This window comes from Coptis chinensis, chromosome 3 (genome assembly GCF_015680905.1).
Source record: "Coptis chinensis isolate HL-2020 chromosome 3, ASM1568090v1, whole genome shotgun sequence".
Taxonomy (NCBI): Eukaryota; Viridiplantae; Streptophyta; class Magnoliopsida; order Ranunculales; family Ranunculaceae; genus Coptis; species Coptis chinensis.
Genome location: NC_141458.1, coordinates 119,425,191 through 119,442,524, shown reverse-complemented (window position 1 = coordinate 119,442,524; position 17,334 = coordinate 119,425,191). Strand labels below are relative to the sequence as shown.

Genomic DNA, 17,334 nt, shown 5'->3' with positions numbered 1-17,334 from the left:
TTTTTCCCCTAATTCCCAATTGATTTCTTTAAGTTTAGGTTAATGTGACACACGACGTTCCAAGGTCATTTCCTCCACGTGTCGGACTTCATTAGGTACCCAACTTCATTTCCGCCAAAATATCGATGTCCATGTTGATTCCTCTATCAAATGAACAAACATATTACTACCCTAGAACTATCGAAGAACTTTACTATACATTGTCTAAATAATTAATTCTAATAAGATTAAAAAAAAAAAAATTCAAGATAAAGATTAACATTCTACATGAAGCTTTTTAACATTTGAAGCATGCTTGCCACTAGATATCATGAAATAAACATGGGTATTTGAAAAAAAAAAAAGGGTTTGATTGCCTTTAAATTGGGGACACATGTCAATCCTCAAATTTCCCGCCAAAATAATGATATTCATATTCGTCTGTCCAATGAATAACTATATTGTGGCCTTAAGACTATCAGTAACTTTCTTGTACATTGATAATTATTTATGGGTACCCAAATTATTCATTCAATCCATTTAGGGTCCATTTATGGGTTAATTTCGGGGTAATTTAGTCGAGTTGCATACTTGCATGTCCTCTAATATGGCAACAAACGAATTACATTGGGTTTGACAAAAGGTCAAAATTCACTTCATTTTCTAAATTAATTTTGGTCTTGCCTGTCCCTTCATTGTTTGTGTGTCATGATGACCATTTACGGTAAGGTGAAAAGAAAACTAACCACCCCACATAATTACAACGCCTCGTTTCCCGCAAACATTTATCTTTGAAATAGTCATCTAAAATTTGATCTCTCTCACATTCTAATATTCTTTCTGTTAGCAACAATCTACCAAAGCAACAATCTACCAAAGTTAAATCTACCAAAGTTATCAACATGCCTCTTCCTGGATGTTCAAGCGGTGAAACCACTGATTACTCAAGTGGACGAAACGAGAAAATGTGGGATAGTTATTCTAATCGATGACTACTAATCGATGAAGAAGAAGACGATGAAGAAGAAGAGATGTATGATCCTTATTTTGTTGAAGACCCTCACGATTACATGTGGGAAGACCAACATGATGATGATAGTTCGGTTGGGGGATGATGGCGATGATGAAGGCGAGGAAGATGAAGACGAGGAAGATGAGGAGGAAGATGAAGTTGAAGATTAAGGGTTGTTATGTTCTTGTTGTTATGTTACATTCAGTTTTTATGTTGGGGTTTATGTTTTGTCTTAGGGGTTTATGTTTATGTTACGGTGCTTTTGCAATTTTGTTGATGATAGTTGTAGAACCGAGAACATGTCCCCGTGAATGTTGTGACATTTTGCTTACATTTTAAGGGTTTTACATGGGTTGGTTTTTAATACTTGTTATTTTTGGTTTAATTCATGATTTTTATCTTTATTTTTGTTTTTTACAAGAATCTTATCCATTATTCATGTTTTTTATCATTATTCTTGTTATTTTTACAAGAATCTTATTATTTCTACATTTTTCTTATTAAAAATAATTTTTTTTTTTTATAATAAAAATATTATATGAGCGATGTTAATGTAAATAACCGTCCATCTTAATGTTTTACTTAATCTCGAGGCTTTTAAACCACGAGGATCGTTAAGTGACCGATTCATTTGCATCTCTTCATCTCTAAGATAATCTGTAGTATCTATCCACACACCCATCAAATCACTTCAAATCACTTCAAATAAGGAGAGAGAGTGTTGCAGTATAGAGAGAGTGTTGCATGTCCACGTGGGCATTGTTTGAAAATAAGGAGAAATGGCAAAAGTGTCAAAAGTGAGGTTGAAAAGTCAAAATTGAAGAGTGGTTACTACTTGGGAACAGATTGACATTATGGGTTACTAATTGAGAAATTACCCTAAATTTATACTAGAGATAGAATAACCAAAATAGCAACAAGCTAAATAAGGTACGGTCTCACACTTATAAAATGTGTGAGACCGACACTACATACTTCAACAGTTGCAGTAGTTAATGTTTACACCTAGCTGCTACACAACAGCCAATGGCCCATTACAAGCTGACTTAATTAAATTTGTAAGAGGGCTAAGTATCATATGCCCCCCATTTCCAATACGAAACTCAAGTGACCATCGCAAACAGATCGCACCCACAAGCTTGTGATGAACAAAGGGTGGGTAGCCCATGCAAGTTTCATTACCTCTACCATCCGTAATCCTATAAAATGGAGTACAAACTTCAATGAGCATTACAAAGAAATTTAAGAAAAAGCATGGCAGTTGCTAAGTTTCTATACTCCTCAGCTGCATTGGTGCTTGTAATCACTGCATTGGCGGCTCAAACAATGACTGTTCGAGCACAAGCACCAGCACAAGATTGCCCAACCCAGCTAACTGGCCTTAATTCTTGTGCACCCTTTGTGGTTCCAGGGTCACCAGACACTGCCCCAAACGCTGCATGCTGCAGTGCACTCACTACTATCGACCACGGGTGCCTATGCAATACTCTCAGGGTTGCTTCTCGTATGCCTGCTGCTTGCAACCTCCCTGCCCTCACTTGTGGTTAGTTTATTGGTCTCTCGCCCTCTACAAGTTGTTAAGCTTGAGCCCTTATTCATTGAATTATACTTAAAATGATGTGCCTCAATAGACAAATTAATTAACTAACTATTATACTCTTCTTTGATTACAGGTGCATGAGCAAGATGTGGCGCTGAAGATCAATAAAATGGAAGATACCAATGAATTTTCTTCTTGTTCTTTTTTTGTCTTCTTGTTTCTTTTTATCGTTTTGATCATCAAATGGAAAAAGAGCTTAGTATCAATAAATAAATAAATATGTTATTTCTTTGAAATAAATAAATTCAAGTTTTATCCATCTTTTAATCAGAATCTGGCATGAGAACATTTAACTTAGAACGCACGCTGATTTTATTCCAATAAGCTTTTCTCGTCGGCCTTACACAACAAGAAATTGGGCCCAAGATCCAAAGCCCAATCGAAATAGCCAAATTCTCGCTGATATATTTCAGTAATACTGTTCGATATAAATACCGCAAAATACCAATCACGAAATTGGTGTTTTGGCACTATAAAAGCAGTCGAATTAATAATAAATCTGAGACAAAGGAATTTAATTGGTGTTTCTCTCTCTCTCTCTCTCTCTTTTTGAGATTTGATCAATAAATTCAATGGAGTTTCCACTATCGTCCCTGAAATACTCAGACAGTGTAGTAGTAGTATGCATCTCAATCTGCACAGCTTTTCTATGCGAAGGCATCTCATGGATTTTAATCTACAGAACCTCATCTTACAAATCCCTCCGCTCATCAATCGACAAAGCCTCAAAAAAACTGGAAACAATGAAAACCGTATCCGAAACAACAACCACTGTGAAGAAAACGAAAACAAAGAAAAAAATCGACCGGGTTGAGTCGTCTTTAAAAGAGTCAACTCGGGATCTTTCATTATCTAAGTTTAAGTCAGGGGCAGTTGTGGCAGTTGTTTTGTTTGTTGTTTTTGGTTTGCTTAATACTTTATTTGAAGGTAAATCTGTTGCTAAATTACCTTTTCATCCTATTACTTTAGTTCAGAAAATGAGTCATCGTGGGATTAGTGGGGATGATGCTACGGATTGTTCAATGGCTTTTTTGTATTTGTTGTGTTCGGTTAGTATTAGGACCAATTTGCAGAAGTTTCTAGGCTTTTCTCCTCCACGTGGTGCTGCTAATGCTGGCTTGTTCCCAATGCCAGATCCCAAGACAAATTGAGTTTTCAGTTTGAGATGGCTTCTTTTATTAGGGTTAGAGGATTTTAGTTTGTGATTCTGTATTTTTTTTTAGTTGCCTTGTTATTGTAATAGTTTAACTAGTTTTCCGACTAATTGGATGTTACGTGGAAATAAATTTCTTGTTTGGATTTCAGTGGGGTGATGAATTACAGTGTCATATGCCTATCTACTACAGAGTTCTTAGTTCATAGTTAGCAATGGTATTCACGTTCACCTGGAAACAAGCTGTACTAAAGAAAATGCAGTCCAGTAAAATCTTGATTGATATTATGAAAATACAATGAGGGTAGTATTTGGCTATTTGCAGCTTCTTTAAAAGAGATTTTGGTTGTATTTGGCTATCCTTGACTTACCTTATTCTTGGTTCTATTCAAACTAGCAAAAATTTGCACCATTACCAATTGGAGAATTTTACCATATTCTGAACCCGAACCTAACCGAAATGTTCGACTCGAATCACCTGGACACCTCCTGAGAACAAGTAGAGAGTCCTTTTCAGTTCTCACCCTAGTCTTCTGTTAAATACAAGTCAAATACTGTGGCAGTACAATGTTACAGTCCCCAAGAGCTTGGGAAGGAAACCTTAGTTGTTAACAGGAAATGAAGTAACAATTGGTGTTTGTAAAGATGACCATGACCTATTTTAAGAAATTGGTCCAATGCCCAATTTCGATTCAAAACAACTCTAGAGGAAAGAGTTTTTTTTTATAAGGGTTAGCAGATATTACCCCCTAGATGAGCCAATTATGATTTCTCTCCTACTAGATGGGAAATTAGGGTCTCCCCCAAAATACACGAAAAAAAAAACATGGTCAACCATCTACTAATGGGGGAAATCCTAATTGGCTCATCAGGGGTGTGTGTGTTAATACTAGTTAACCATTTTTATAATCACCCACAAGGACAAATTTCGGGTGAAAATAACTTGGAAAACCAATTTTCGAGTGAAAATAACCCTACAAATGACCCGGATTTGAATTATCATTTCTGTCGTTTTGCTATGAACAATAAGTGTTCATACTTTATGCTGATGCATACCCAAATAGGTGAACGTACTTATACAATATATTGACATATGAACAATGATTGTTCATAGCTCACGTTGAAGTATAAATAATGATTGTTCATACTCCAATAGGTGTTCTTACTGATCATACATTATATTAAGGTATAAACATTGATTGTTGATACCCCAAATAGGTATCAACAATAATAATAATTATCGTTCATACCCGAAATAGGTATGAACACTCCAATAAGTGTTCTTATTGATCATACATTATATTGAGGTATAAACATTGATTGTTCATACTCCAAATAAGTATGAGCAATAACTGTTCATATATTGTTCATACCCTAAATAGGTATGAACAATGATTGTCTATACTCCAATAAGTGTTCTTATTTATCATACATTACGTTTAAGTATAAACAATCATTGTTCATACTCCAATAAGTATTCTTATTGATCATACATTATGTTGACGTATGAACATTGATTGTTCATACCTCAAATATATATGAACAATGATTGTTCATAGCTTATGTTGATGTATGAACAATGATTATTCATACTCCAATAAGTGTTCTTATTGATCATACATTATGTTGAGGTATGACCAATGATTGTTCATAGATTATGTTGATGTATGAACAGTGATTGTTCATACCCTAAATAGGTATGAACAATAATTGTTCATACTCCAATAAGTGTTTTTATTGATCATACATTATGTCGAGGTATGAACATTGATTGTTCATACTCCAAATAGGTATGAACAATGATTGTTCATAGCTCATGTTGATGTATGAACAATTATTGTTCATACACCAAATAGGTATGAACAATGATTATTCATACTCCAATAAATATTCTTATTGATCATACATTATGTTGATGTATGAACAGTAATTGTTCATACCCAAAATAAGTATGAACAATCAACAATGATTGTTTCTATGAACAATGAGTGTTCATAGCTCATGTTAATGTATAAGTAGTGATTGTTCATACCTATTATCATTGTTCATACTATATACACTGGGTCGTTTTGGTTGGGCCGAGTCGTTTATTATTTTGTACTAGGGGTATACTTGACATTTCATCTATCCTGAGTCGTTTTTAATTTCGCGTCAAGGGTATACTTGATATTTCATCTACCCCGTCCTTGTGAGTGATAAAAAAAAAAATGTCCTCTAGAGTTACTTTTTCTCCCGATTTGTCCTCTAGAGGGACTCCCTGATTTTCTTTAGACATGCCCCCCATTTTAACGTTTGATACCGATCAACTAGATTTGACTCTCATTGACCGTTTGTACAGGTTTTCTATTTTCTTCCAATAAAAAAAATAAATAATAACCTAAAACTCCCATGATAAAATGCCGAATATGCTCTCAATAATTTCTATTTTGTATGCAATTTGCTATTTAAAATCGAGTCTTTCTGTTATACAATTTAACAAGCATGAACCGATGAACACACTCAATGGGTGTTTAAAGTTTTAATTCATGTATTTGATAGCCATTGAGAGCATATTCAACATTTCATTATAAGAGTTTTAGATTATTATTATTATTATTATTATTTTATTAGAAGAAAATAAAACCATGGACTAACGGTTTATGAGAGTCAAACCTAATTGACCAACATCATGTGTCAAAGTGGGGAGCATATTATCTAAAGAAAATTAGAGTGGGGATTATGTCTAATTCCCAATTATAAATGGAGGGTATGTCTAAATAACCCAAACTTTTTATTCGAATTTCTACTTTCTTTTAGGCAAGTTATTAGTTTAGGAAGAAAGAAGTCCTTCCATATATGCTAAACACAAAACGCAGCAGAACCAAGGGTGTCAGCAGGTACCCATTTAACCGGAATTGAAGCTGGAACCGCCGAAAAAATCATAGTTACAGTTCTTACTTTTAGGAACCATACTTAAAAAACCAGACCATTATACTCATTTTTCCACTCATCAAAGTACAAGTTGAAAGTGACCCAAGATTATTAAGAAGCTCACAATCAAGTTGAAAGTGACCCAAGATTATTAAGAAGCTCACAATCAAGTTCCTAGGTAGGGGTGGAATTTTAGCCGAGCAAGCTCCTAGGCATTGTGAATATTTGTGACACTATTCTCAACCTTTTCTTCAAGTTCGTTATACAAATAAGAACGGTTGAGCCAGATATTGATACTATTCTTTTTCATTATTTAACCCTTTACTTAAATGAAATCACAAATATTGAACTTCTTGTCAATTGCACAGTTCTTGACTTCTTGCCGAAGGGCAATCGGAGATGAAGTAGGGATTGAGGTGACACATTAACCATGGGTAAGTCTCACATTAGGTTTAATTCAATGTAGAAAACAGCAAGTAAAGGGTTTTGGATTTGTTTTCTTGTTTTTTAAACTGATTAAGATCTATGGTGTTGCAAGCAGCTTACTTACACTTGATTCACATGTCACGTGGCCCATAGTGAAGCAAGTTAATAAGAAGATGCTACTTATACCTATACAAGTGCAACCACGGAATGCAAAAAAATAAAACGTGAATTCGACATATACCAATATGGTAGCGGCTCAAAATAATTTTAAGTTTTCCCCCGGCAATCTTTCTCTTGGTTTCAGCATCTCTAAGGTGACCCAATCATATACCATAAGCTCATCGACTCCCATACTTCTTCCATGTATTATGTATAAACAAATCAACCATCTAAGTTCCACTACAACTTTGAAAGAGCGTTGTTAAATCAGCTCTAAGAACAAAGCTTCTTGCTTGCTTGTCAAGCCTAGGTCACTCAGAGATAATTTGCTCTCACCGTCACTGAAGGTGCGTCGAGGGTAAGGCCTCACCTGTACAACATGAAAATTAACCAATTACAAAAAATAATAATAATAACTATTATTATATTAATAATAATCATTATTATTCTAAAATAAATTAACCAATCACATTTAGACTTTGGAAAGGTGCCTCACATAGTCACATACACCATCACTGAGAACTCAACTCTCGTGTTCTAGTTCTTTTGGCCAGGAAGGCCTGCTCCCTTTTCTTTCAAAGTAATGATACGGGAGAGTACTTAAAATTTATGGTGCATCCGCATTGGTTAAAAGTTGCATAAGATGATTCAATTAACCAGTTTAATACATCGATGACAGCATTTAATAACATAACAAGTAATGCAGCAATGACAAACATCACAGATAACTGGCTAAACAGCACTTTAATGAGTCTCTATGGAAAAGGCTGCCTGATGAGACTAATTGCTTCTTTGTTGCAGAATAACATAAATAGTCGAGTATAATGCCTGACGCAAAGGAGGTACTCAAGCATCTCTCCACCTACAATTGTTAATTCTCCATGACAAGAGCCAATTCATTTCTTCAAATTAAAGAAGATGCATGGAATATAATTGATTCAACCTAGTAAAGATCAGTACCATTTTACACATGTAAATGCATATCAAGACAGAAACAATTACCAGTCTATAAGTCCCAGGCTTAACAACTCTACCCACATCAATGAAGTCAAAAAGAGACTGCAGCACAAACAAAAACAACAATGAGTTTAACTTCTGAGAGAGCGGGAAAATTACAAACTATTTGTGATATATACCTGGAGATTATCGGACTTTAAAAAACGTCGACCACGACGACTGCCGTCTGGCATTCGAACAAGAAGAGTAACAGCATTTTCGTCACCCAAAGAAGGTTCCACAGGTAGGGAAACTTCTTTTGCAGCTAATTGTCTCTGAAGTTCCTGTAATCAGTGAAACACTTTATTAGATGTATGTCATTGCTGTCTCCCTTTATTAGTGACTATTTTATTTTCTTTTGCAAAAGCACTATACAAATTATACAAGCACAAATCAAGACGAGACCACCTGTCTTTCTTTGTTAGGAATTACTCGCTCAATAGATCTCATCTATCTTATGGGAAATAAATTATGCTGATAGAGTAAATTATAAAATGGTAATTAAGAACAAATGCTCTGGAAAATCAACCTCTTCCTCCAGTAATTTTCTGCGAGATTCCTCATCCTTCCGTCTTTCTTCTTCAAGTGCAGCTTCTCTGGCGGCTTCTTCTATTTGACGGCGTGTTTCTGCTTCTTCTATGGCCTTTAATTCTTTTTCTCTGTCAGCTTGCAGCGATGCAAGATACTCATCATCCTGCAACTTAGATATTAGTATCAACAGAGTAAATAACTGAAAATACTCGTTCACAGTGGTTGTCGCTTATCAAAGACATACCTGCTGCTCTCTCAGTAAGCGTTGTGCTTCCAGCGATGGTGACGGAGGACGGGGTATTGGTCGAGGATAGACACCTCTATCTGAACCTGCTTGGATTTGTTCCTGTGGTGGGTATGCAAAACGATATGCAGTTCCTTCAGGAATTCCACCAAAAAGAGCAGCCTCAAGCATAACTGCTTCATCATGCTCCTCTGAAGATATGCCGCCCCACTTCATTATAATAAGAAACTATGAACCAGTTAGATAATAAAAGTAACATTGAAACAGATATTTGATCCCTTCTGTTTCGAACTAGCAAATCACCATTAACTTCCGTACTGATGAATGATCATACCTCATCAGAATGGAAGCCCACTCCATTGTGCCGGGGATCATTACCAATATCATGTGGTCCAGGGCTTGATGGTGGACTATCTCCCATTTCTGAAGCTTCATTAGCAGAATTGGATCTAAATGAGACGCGTCTGGATCTCTGCCTCACCAATGGCTGTTCTTCTACATCTTCAGCTTCATCTTGAACAGATGAGCTTCCTGCCTCCAGTTTCGGTTGAATTAAGGTCCCCTCTTCGAACGAACCAACTCCTTGCCTCCATAACAAGATAATCAACAATCAAAAATAAAAATTTTGCAGAAGATACAATGAAACATACGTCCATCGCAAACCAAATAAGAAAAGGAGGAAACGAAAAAGCAATTAACGTACAGCTAATACTTAGAAGATATATATAGCTAATACTTAGAAGATATATATATATATATATATATATACAGTGAGGCTCTTAGGCGGACGTCCGTGTATGGATCTCGCACAAAAAAAAAACCAAATCATTATATTTCTTTACGTGAAACTTTAAACAGGTAGACCAAGTCTTCTTTCACACCCGTCTCTCTCCTTTTTTATCTCTCTCCCTCTCTCCTCATTTACTCTTTTGAAATACACATCTGTCTCTTCTCCATCCCCTCACCTATTTTCTCTCTCTCTTCAACTGATCAACTCTAATTCATTAATCCTTCTTTATAAACAAAGGGTCTTCTGTTCTCTTTCTTTTTTGTTGATTCTTTAACTTAATTTCATTTGAAAATTCGAATATGGATTGTATTATTTCTCGAGAGAGATGTGGGAGATGAGACCTTTGTGAAAATTGGGGGATGAACGAAATTTGAGTTATGGGTTGGGATGGTTGGCGATTTTTCACCTTGGATTTTTAATGTAAACTAGATATAATATGTTAAAACCAGTTGATGGGATGAAGAACAACAATTATTGCTATGAGTTTAAGTGATAGCTGAGTTTGAGGTGGCAATTGTATGGTGAATCTAGAAGAAAGCTTGAGATGAGATACCCTGTAAGAGGAAAGGGTTGAGGAAGAAAATTGATTAATTAAACAAACAAAATAAATGGTGAAGACATTAAGAAAAGCAACATGTTGATGTTCCTGATAGTTCTCTTAAAGTTTTTGACTTTTGCTGAAAATTCAGAGTTTCAGACCCGTCTATTTAATAGGAGAGAGAGAGAACAATAGATTTGTTACGAGAAAGATTGGTAAAGTCTCAAAACCACGTGTATTTTTTTTTAGTCGAGTCCATAAGCGGGTGTCCATCTAAGAGCCTACTTGTATATATATATATCAAACGAGTTGAATTTTTGTAGAAATGTTCTTTATGGTTAGTAGATCATATGTACAAAATATTAGGTTTTAAATCATTTTGTAGGTGAAATTGTGGATTATTTTAGATTTGGTACTTATTTAAGGTCCTTTTAGGAGCCGGGCTATATATATATATATATATATAAAAGACACATTGTGGCTTAATCATCAAGGTGCGCCTTAAGCCCTTCAGGGATTTAGCACCTCACACCAAAACCGACAAAACAGATTCGACTCATACGGGTCGGTTATCCACTTGGTGTCGGTTTAGATCGTTTAGTTAATTTGCAAAACCAACTATGTTGGTTCGGACGTTGGTTTAAATTTGTAATACCCGAATATAACCAACCCGACCCACTATGTACTGTATTGAATAATAATCTATTATAGTAAGTAGACATATGCCAGATAAGAAGGGAATAATGCACATGTGTGTTTGCTAACGCTCTGCCGTATTGGTCCACGTGTCCACTCTTTTCAACTGCCCTTTTGACCACAATACAAAAAATAAAAGAAAGATTAATTTCCCTTATACCCCTTTATATTTCGTCTCACTTTTCGCTTCTAGGGCAGTCGCCACCAGTCCATTATCTCTTTTCTTTTTCTGCTAGAGCACCATCTCTTTTCTTTAATGCTTTCCTTCATCTCTTCTCTAACTATTCTAATTCATCTAATTTTTCTGCTAGAGCACCATCTAATTTTTCTGCTAGAGCACCATCTAATTCATCTTCTTTTTCTGCTAGAGCACCATCTAATTTTTCTCTTTCATCTAATTTTAATTGTTTTTGGAATTCATCCACAAGTTGGGAGAATTGGGTTTTATTTTCATAATTCATTGAAAAATTGAGATAATTGGCAGCACAGATTTGTTGGCTTTTTTTTTTTTTTTTTAGATAATGCAGATTTGTCAGATTGGTTCACTTAATATCGGTTAAAACCGTAAAATAATCAGTTCGGATCAGATGCCAGTTAGATTAGAACATGGTTGGTTCAGTTTCGGGTCGGTTAAGTCTAGAGTATCGGTTCTTGTTGCACAAAAACGAACACGGTCGGTTCAGTGGTTCAGTAATCGGTTTTACTCCAAACCTGACCTGAACCGACCTGTGCACACCCCTACTTCTATACTCATATTTTTTTACCATGATTTTTTTTTATTACTTTAGCCCCCTCTTAACTTCTTTAAAGATTAAACAATCCCTATTAGGTTATGTTTTGAGCATCAAAACACCTCATTTTATTAAAAATTCCAAACTTCTCTCTCTCTCTCTCTCTCTCTCTCTCTCTCTCTCTCTCTCTCTCTCTCTCTCTCTCTCTCTCTCTCTCTCTCTCTCTCTCTCTCTCTCTCTCTCTCTCTCTCTCTCTCTCTCTCCTTATTATCCTTTTTATTATTATTATTTTAATTGAAAAGCTTAATCCTCAAGGCCTATGAAGCTTGCCTCAAGGCTTTGATGCGTTTTCTAAAACACTATATATATATGACATGTACCTTCCATTTGGTACTGTTGAGTTTCTCTGATCTTCCACGTCAGATGCAACAAAAACAGTATTTTGGTCTATTCCAACAATCCCACTCTGCTCACGCAGTGCTTTCTCTTGCTCAGCTGTCTGAATCAAGATCATGTTAGAAGCGCAAAGAAAATAGTGGAATAAGTATACATAAAGTCCTCAACAAAAAATCAATTAAGATAACCTTTAAGGACAACGAAACTGCACGTTCAAGTTCTGTGTCTTCTACATGAGACTCCCTGTGCGGAAGACTCGGGCCAGAAGAGTCCTGAACAAAGTATAATTGGTGAAGATAAGTGGAAGCTTAGGACATCATTGTAACACAATCCAAATAAAGATATTATTTAAGCACAACAGAGGAAATGTAACATACAATTGTAGCACCAAATTGCTGATTCTGGAAGCCTTCTGCAACCTCTCGTTTAGATGCCTCAATGGCTGCTTTGATCATTTCTTCCTCTATATCATTTCCATAGTCAGTCGCAGTGTCCAATCCAGGAGCACTTGGTGTAAGTTGTCCCACATGACCATGATCACCTAAAAGTCTTTCATTCTGACCATATAATTCGGTACTGGGAGCAGTTGGAGTGTCTTCATCCTCATCGTCATCAACTATCACAGTCCCGCGAATTTCAGGCTCACCAGCATACGAAGTTTCCGTAACATCCTCAATTCTAGGACCAGGTCCAGAATGACTTTGGGTGTTGTTCTCATCCTTGAACTCAATGGGGACCTCCCTTACCTCTCTTGGATGTGTTACTCGTGGTGCTCCAGAAGTAAAATCAGCACTAGCACTACCTTCTAAGAAACTTCGACGAAAACTTGGGTCAAGCAACGAGAATGGGTTCAAATTCTGAGTAACAGATGGTAGTCGAAGAGAAGGTCGTTGGGGCTCATCTTCGATAGGATCATCATCTATATCCATGAAATCAGTTTGAGGATCTGGAACTGGTGCTGCATGCATACTGAACATGACAAACATGGAAAGAAAAAACAATGTTTTAGACAACAGGAGCAAAAACGAAATCTGGTTTAGCAAACTTGGGGAAGAAGAATTGAAATAGAGGCATACATTCTTCTGTCTCCTTCACTGAAATATGAATTCACAGCTTCATTGAGATCTCCACCATGCTCCTGATTCGCATTCAAGTTACAAGTATTAGAATTTAAAACAGTTGGTCATACAGTAAATGAAAGTGGTGCTATTTTAAAAGCAAATATGCCAGAACCTGTGTAACAAATTAATACATGAATGAACTATCATTAACCACGGGACAATGGGTAATGACCATGATTCCATGACGCAAGCATCCCCCTTATGAGATTCTCCAATGCCATTACAAATACAGCTTAATTACTTTATAGGGTCAACTAGAATTTAAAAATCGCCAAGCCGCAGATAGAGCAAAACTACTAATGCTGAAACGCATTATTGTCCTCTGGGAAAAGCCTATTACTTAGGCAGCCTGAAGTGCGTGTCAATCTTGGAACTGTCACGGGAGGGGGGGACTTCAGATAAAGTGAAGGACTCTAACCATCTAAATGCCGCTAGCAGAAAAAATCCAATTTCTGCAATTTTAGAATGCCAGCACAAATCTAGACAAGCCAACTCCTTTTTAGAATGTAGTAAGCTTCAATTGTCTCATCATGATATATATCCGAATACCTAAATAATATACACATGTAATCATAACAAAACAAAGAATCTGCTTACTGGGACATCTAATAAATTTTGACCAGACAAAATAATTCAACTTCTCCCTAATTAAATCAGGACATAACCTCAAAATCCCCAAAAATAGATCCAATTAACCTACACAAAACCCTAAAACAGTAAACAATTAAACCCTACACTACATAGAGCTGTCCTCATAATCAGTCCAATGCCCATTACATAAAGCTTTAGCAATCTACACAATTGACGCAAACTCAATACAAATTAAAATAATCAAGAATAAATAAATAAAAAAAGTAACCAAAACGAATATTAAACCTTAAAGAAAAACCAAACCCTAATTAAAATGCTTTAAAAAATAAAAAAGTAAACCCAAAATTGAAACAAAGAAATAGGGGATTGGTAAAACGTGCCTCAAGTTTTTGTAAAGCAACGGCTTCAGAAGCGGCGGTTATATTTATAAACATGTCGATTGATTCTTGATTGGGTCTCGCCATTGTAAAAGAATAGTTGTGAAAAGAGATGAGTTGGTGATTTTATAGCAGAGAGAGAGGGGGAGATGGGTGGGTTTTGGGAACTGGAAAAAGTGTGTTTTGTTTTGCCCAGATTTTTCCTTCCACTTCTTTCTTTGTTGGACTTAAGAAAAGAATATTGGTACCTTGCAATTCAAGGTAGCTTTATATTAGTTAAAGGAACTCGTACATGTCATTGCTTGCGCCTAATATTTTTTGACTCGGAATTTATATTTCAATATTTCAATTTTAAAGTTAACTTGTGTATTGGTGACAACATTTTCACTTTTTGTATATCTCCCAATGCAAGTGGATATGGTGGGTTTGTGATTTTATTCACCTTTTTTTTTTTCAAAATCTTTGTCCAATACAAAAGTGAATATAGTGGTGACTATTTTTCCAAGTCAAAACGAAGGTGAAACCTTCAACTGAGATAGTGGTTGAGTTGTGAACTTCGGACGAGATGTTGAATTCTGTCTTGTGTGTGTGTTTTTTTAAATGGGTTTCTTTTTTCAGACGACCATCTCGTGTGATTTTTTGATTTTTTTTTTAATTTCATACGGAATGTTTCATTCCGTCCGAAGTGTTTTTTTATTTTTACATCCATATAGAATCTAACATCCCGTCCGAAATTAATATTCACCTTTGTATTGGGCATTCTCACCTTGTTTTTCACCAAAACAATGGAAAACAGGGACAAAACGTGGAGGTGAATAATAGTCAACTGCATTGGAAATGCTCTTCATGAACTGATTATAACCACCAAAGTTTGGCTAAATTCAACAGTTCTAATTAGTCCCTAGAAAAGGAGACGAGTATTTCCAACGCTATGTCCAACAAAATCTTGTATCAATTATCAAGCTTCAGCTAAACCTTATTTGGGAATAACGATCTCAACTTCTATTTCTAGGAGATTAGCATTCCAAACCAATTTAGTTTACCACAAAAACAAGTCCAACCAATGTTGTTACTTGTTAGGTAATGGAAGTGTAGATGTTAGTATTTACTAGACAACGACCTGATGATTTGGGTAATAGGGAATGGCTGCACTCTTCTTGGAATAAGAGTTGTCTACGTATCAAGTTTTTTGGGATCAATTTGAATCAAGCCTTACGTAGTTCATCTCTCTCTATTTATAGATGTTTGCTGACCTTCCATATTTGCCTTGGACCGTTATGAAGTGTAGATCCACCTTGTGTGTTATCTTAGTGATTCGCCATTACTCTGCTATTACAAAGTTAATGTCTTCTTGATTGTGGCGTTGATTGAACTCTAAGATTATGCTAGTTGATTTGTTTCTATAAATGGTTGTAACTGATGTTATGGCCGACCTGAGTGTTGGGTCGTGGGTTCGACCTGAGTGTTAGGTGGGACGAGCTGTGGGAGAACGACCTGGTATGTGGACACGTGCACTGTAGTGTGGAACGGATGGTACTTACAGGAACCAAGGTCCAAATGTAAATACATAGAAAGTATAAATTTTTACACCCCCAATCTCAAAAATAATCTTCCAATGGGAAAATGCAAACAGTATATAATAGGTTAATGGCTAATAACAGATTGATCGAATGGATAATTCTCCACCCGTTAAATTGGTGGAGTAACGTGCCAGCTTAATAGAAGCTCGGGGATCAATTATATAGAAAATAAATAAATATAAATAATAATTGGCAAATGCAGTTGTGGACTCATCTTCGTCGACGTGTCTTCTTTTATGGTCTTCGCTCTTGTCCTGCAAAAGAGACTGAAAGACTACATTTATTTTGTGCCCACACGGCCACACTTGCCAAAACAACTCTCATAGTAATTAGATAGGAAGAAGACTTCCCCTAATAGAGAACTACAAAAGTGATGAGTGGTTAGGAAGAAGATTAGGCAGAGTATAATCACAAAAAAAAACGATGTAAAAAGTGATCGAAATGTGTAGGACACTTGACACTGATTTTGAGTAAAATCAACTTAACTAGTCTGTATGGATTATTAGACGGTTGTTTGTTTTTTTTTTGAATTTTTGTTTTTTTTTTAATTCAACATTCAGAGCATCTTAAATTTAAGTTTTAAGTATTCATAGCCTCAAAAAAAAAAAAAATTTAAGTAGTTTAAGCATTCAGTGGTACTTTCAGCATTCAGCACCAAAGTTTATTTTGAATGCTGAATTCTAATACTTAAAATGAGAAAGTCCCTTTTTGCCCTTTCTTAAGTACCCAATCTCAAGAACCCATATACTTTCTTATCTTGACCTATATGGCTTCAAAATAGGTTTTTCAAAATTTGATGTTAGCGTCACGGGTTTTTCATTTTTTGGGTGAATAATATCCTCTTTGTTAAAAATAGAATTACATATATGTTTTTTAAAAATAAACAAAATATGAAAATAAACCATTAAAATATATTTGTGAAAGAATATTTTAAATAAATTTATTTATCATTTATTTTATTCGATAAATGATAAATATATATTTTAAATAAATTTATTTATCATTTATTTTATTCGATAAATGATAAATATATATATATATATATATATATATATAGGTTGACAGCTGGAAATCTAACAGCAACCTTATAGCCCGTACTCACCGTTGGATCACTCAATCTAAATTAGAAATCAAAGACCTAAATATTACCTTAACTAAATAAAACAGGGGTATTTTGGTAAATTATTTTCTTTCTCTCCCAATTTTCATTTCTATTTTGTGATTAAAACCCTTACATTCTTGCTCTCTCTCTCTCCAAAAACCGAAAATTTTCATTTAAACTATCAAAAATCAAAATCAAACTGAACCCAAAACAAACTCTTACCTTCTCGCGCGTTCTCACTCTCTCCTCCACTACTAAAATCAAACCCAAAATTGAAATTCTAAAAATCAACTTTAACAGAGCTTTGTGAATAATTGATTTTACATTTGAATCTTTTGATTAAATAATTTAATCAAATTGAAATACGTGTATAATGGAGTAAATGGTAGAAAATATAACTAT

The 17,334-nt window shown here is 35.3% G+C and overlaps 3 protein-coding genes across 3 annotated transcripts; 2 read left to right on the top strand and 1 right to left on the bottom strand.

Moving 5' to 3' along the window:
- The first annotated feature begins 1,968 nt into the window (after window positions 1–1,968).
- Window positions 1,969–3,895, top strand: LOC147513697 (stamen-specific protein FIL1-like). The gene is made up of 2 exons (XM_086596885.1): window positions 1,969–2,534; window positions 2,665–3,895. Exons 1-2 carry the CDS (start codon window positions 2,246–2,248, stop codon window positions 2,670–2,672), a joined length of 297 nt encoding a protein of 98 aa, XP_086453011.1. The 5' UTR covers window positions 1,969–2,245; the 3' UTR covers window positions 2,673–3,895.
- LOC147513696 (uncharacterized) lies at window positions 3,083–3,895 on the top strand. Its single transcript, XM_086596883.1, has one exon. It carries the CDS (start codon window positions 3,164–3,166, stop codon window positions 3,740–3,742), a length of 579 nt encoding a protein of 192 aa, XP_086453009.1. The 5' UTR covers window positions 3,083–3,163; the 3' UTR covers window positions 3,743–3,895.
- A 3,224-nt stretch (window positions 3,896–7,119) lies between these two features.
- On the bottom strand, window positions 7,120–14,620 carry LOC147513695 (plant UBX domain-containing protein 8-like). Its single transcript, XM_086596882.1, has 11 exons — window positions 14,254–14,620; window positions 13,238–13,299; window positions 12,539–13,130; window positions 12,350–12,433; window positions 12,146–12,264; window positions 9,345–9,597; window positions 9,011–9,220; window positions 8,765–8,929; window positions 8,376–8,519; window positions 8,242–8,298; window positions 7,120–7,609 (listed from the first exon to the last, which is right to left on the bottom strand). The coding sequence occupies exons 1-11, from the start codon at window positions 14,335–14,337 to the stop codon at window positions 7,502–7,504; spliced, it is 1,878 nt and encodes a 625-aa protein (XP_086453008.1). The 5' UTR covers window positions 14,338–14,620; the 3' UTR covers window positions 7,120–7,501.
- Window positions 14,621–17,334: the final 2,714 nt, after the last annotated feature.

Coding starts and splice junctions, on each gene's coding strand:
- LOC147513695 (XM_086596882.1), bottom strand. CDS start 14,337: ATGGCGAGACCCAATCAAGAATCAATCGACATGTTTATAAATATAACC. Junction 9,598..12,145: donor TCAACAGTACCAAATGGAAG/GTACATGTCATA, acceptor CTTGTTATGGAG/GCAAGGAGTTGGTTCGTTCG. Junction 9,221..9,344: donor TGGGCTTCCATTCTGATGAG/GTATGATCATTC, acceptor ATTATAATGAAG/TGGGGCGGCATATCTTCAGA.
- LOC147513697 (XM_086596885.1), top strand. CDS start 2,246: ATGGCAGTTGCTAAGTTTCTATACTCCTCAGCTGCATTGGTGCTTGTA.
- LOC147513696 (XM_086596883.1), top strand. CDS start 3,164: ATGGAGTTTCCACTATCGTCCCTGAAATACTCAGACAGTGTAGTAGTA.